The sequence below is a fragment of the Dipodomys ordii genome, unplaced genomic scaffold, assembly GCF_000151885.1.
Source record: "Dipodomys ordii isolate 6190 unplaced genomic scaffold, Dord_2.0 Scaffold76, whole genome shotgun sequence".
Lineage (NCBI taxonomy): Eukaryota > Metazoa > Chordata > Mammalia > Rodentia > Heteromyidae > Dipodomys > Dipodomys ordii.
This window is the reverse complement of record NW_012267292.1, coordinates 10243963-10247184: the sequence shown is the minus strand read 5'-3', so window position 1 is coordinate 10247184 and position 3222 is coordinate 10243963. Positions and strand designations below refer to the sequence as shown.

General features: G+C 33.2%; 1 protein-coding gene across 1 annotated transcript in view; it reads left to right on the top strand.

The window, feature by feature from the left end:
• The window catches only part of Stk31 (serine/threonine kinase 31), a 59683-nt gene that overhangs the window by 25084 nt on the left and 31377 nt on the right, over positions 1-3222 (top strand). The window contains exons 12-14 of the mRNA XM_013024412.1: positions 721-843; positions 2286-2465; positions 2905-3021. Of these exons, the coding sequence (XP_012879866.1) occupies positions 721-843; positions 2286-2465; positions 2905-3021 (420 nt within the window). The remainder of the gene's footprint in view (positions 1-720; positions 844-2285; positions 2466-2904; positions 3022-3222) is intronic.

Genomic DNA, 3222 nt, shown 5'->3' with positions numbered 1-3222 from the left:
CAGCTCTTCAGCTCAAGGCGAGCGCTCTACCACTTGAGCTACAGCGCCACTTCCGGTTTTCTGGTAGTTTATTGGAGATAGGAGTCTCACAGTCTCTCCTGCCCGGGCTGGCTTTGAACTGCGATCCTCAGATCTCAGCCTCCTGAGTAGCTAGGATTACAGGCGTGAGCCACCAGCGCCCGGCTGACACAGACTTTTTGAGAGATAGTATCCTTTCTTTCTTTCTTAGGTTTTGGCTGGTTATATTAATAGTTTCAATATACTATGATAAGTACTGTAATAGAAATAATGCATTGAGTTCTTGGATATATTTTATATAAACATTCCTAAATAACCTCCTGGGTGAACTGGAGGCTTTATCCTAGTGGAGTTTAAATAAATCTTGAAAGATGAGTAGATGGTGTGGAGAATGGGATGGGGATAGGAGGAAAGCAGTATGTAACTAATATGAATGGGTATAACTTTCTTAGAGAAGTTTATTACAAAAATAAAAGGAAAATACATTCATAGAGCATAGTTATTGAACTTAACATTTTATTTCTAACTAAGGAAAAGAAAATTCTTTCGTCATACTGGTGATCTAAGGAAGATAATATTTGTTGTAAATGCTTGTTTGGAGGCTGTAATGTTCACTTTTAGAAATCACCTTTTTACATGTAGAGAAATATATGAAAGAAATCTGATATATTAGTGGTGATTATTCTGTTTTCCTTTCTCTAGGATGAAGGGAATATTTTGATTGCTGAAAGAAATGAAGTGCAACAGAAGCTATACATGACAGTAGATGTTTTTATTCTGGAAGTAGACGACTTACCACTTAATAAACGCCTGAAAACACTTAAGGTTTGGATAAAAAATATATGAAATATATGCTAAATTATAAGTTCGTCTTTTAAACATTTTCTTAAATGGAATTGTATAAATAACCTGCTTTTTTGAGTCATGAATTAATTCTTTTGTATAAAAGAGCAGTAGTACAGTAAGAATTGACTTTTCTATAATGCAACCAACCGTGAAGGTTGCATTATAACAGTTCTCACTGTTAGTAAACATGACTGGAGAGTCTGCAATAAAGAACTTTTTTTCGTGCTAGTACTGAGACTTGAACACAGAGCCTAAAGCTCTTACTTGGCTTTATTATGACTAGTGATTAGAACTCTTATTACTTGAGCCACACTTCCAGTTCTGGCATTTTGCTGGCTAATTGGAGTTAAGAGTCTCATTGATTTGTCTTCCGAGATTGGCTTTGCACCTCTAGCCTCAGGTTTCAGCTTTCTGAGTAGCTAGGATTATAGGACTATGAACTTTAGTTTTGTGTTGTATAGATTGTAGTATGTGGTAGAGGGGTCTGGGGAAGAAGAAAAGCCTTTAACACACTTTTGAAGACTTCAGATTGGTTTAAGGATTAAAATGTTTTTTTTTTTTTAAGGTAGAGAAGTTGTGTTACTGCATCAAATGCTCAGCTATTCCATATTTGCTTTTTGCTCCTGTGTGAAAATTATCTCAGCCACTGCTCTTTTCCAGGGCTACTATATTGGATGTAAATGCTGACATGTATTCCAGGGAAAAGGGAATGAAAGAGAATACTCCTGCACTGTCAATGCTTTTATCCTAGTTATAATATATTTATAATTATATATTATTAACATTAACATTAATAAATTATTAATATATATAATATATATCCTATATATCTGTGTTCTTGTGTGGTCTGTATATAACTCATTACATACTTTCCTGCCTAGCAAAATGGAGAGAATAAGAAAATGAAGAAAGTGAAGGTTCTGTTCACAGTTTTTGCTCTGTCTTTCCATGAATTTCTTAGTTTTGGGATAAAAACTTCTGGAACCCATTGAGTTTTCCTCTTATCTGAGTAGCATTTTAAGGTTTGATTACTGGAAAAAGCAGCAGACTTTGCTGGTTGCATTGTCTCTTTCGCTTCTTAAAAATGCTTTCAGCACATTATGTTATGTTTAATGTCTTAATTGAAAGTATATATTTTAGTGTGTAGTTTATTTTTACTTAGCAATAATACTGGAAGCTTCCATATCATTGTAATGGTTTTTATTTAAAGTCATTAAAAAAGAGGGCAGTTTCGATTTAAAAACCCAAGAATATGAAACTTCTTATTTGTGACTTAGGTACTTAATATACCTTGACCATTATAGTCCAAATAAATCATCTTCTAGACAGTTTTGTGTTTTTATCTTTGCATCTTTATTTATGATTCTGACAGTGTTGGAATCACTAATAAATAGTAAACTAATAAATATGAATATTTCTAGGATTTATCTACCTCTTTAGAAGCAGTGTATGGACAAGCTAAAGAAGGAACAAACTCTGAAGAAATACTTACAAAATTTTATGATTGGAAGTGTGATAAAGGAAAGGAGTTCACGAGTGTTAGGAATGAAACAGAGGCTTCTTTGCAGCATCTTATAGCATGGTTCCAGAGCATCCTAAAGGTAAAGAAAATTTTGCTCACTGGTGTTTGTGACAGAAAACAAAGGATATTTATATTTTAATTGTATCCTTTCTTAATTTAAGAAATGACATAGTCTACTGTTAATTATCAGGTTTTAAATTGATACCTCTGTGGTCAAGTTTCTTTATAGCTTTTATTCACATTGCTCTGTATATTATTGACAAAAACAATAATCTTGGTTTTGTTCTTATTTTTCTTTTACCACTAATTTTCTTTGGGTATGCTGTGTGTGTGTGTGTGTGTGTGTGTGTGTGTGTGTGTCTTTTTCTTGTACATAAAGTTTTATGGGAGTTGGTTTTTTTATTTTGTAATCTTAAGACTCCTAAATTGCCAATGAATAGCCCGATGCTCTGCTTGAAGTTTAAAGCACAAAGAATGCTAGTTGAATTAATTGAGATGCTTTTGTTTTTGTCAAAAAGGTTTTTGATCTTTCTTTGGAAAAATCATTGACTTCTCAAATCAAAATTGATGATATTGATGACATCCTAGAAAAGACTGAATCGTGTGTTTGCAAAGAGCTGGAGTTAGCTCTGACTGTGAGTTTTGGTACTTTTTATTATTGTTTCATTGGAAGCATTGATTTCTCTTGCAAATTGGGAAGCATAAATCAGTACTATAGTTTTTCTTGCTCAAGTATTGAGACTGGTCTTACTTTCTTTATGTTGACTTTTTTTTGAAAGAGTTCCATTGTTCTAAATATAATGTAAAGTCTTATTCTTCTACAGGGTGATGATCCC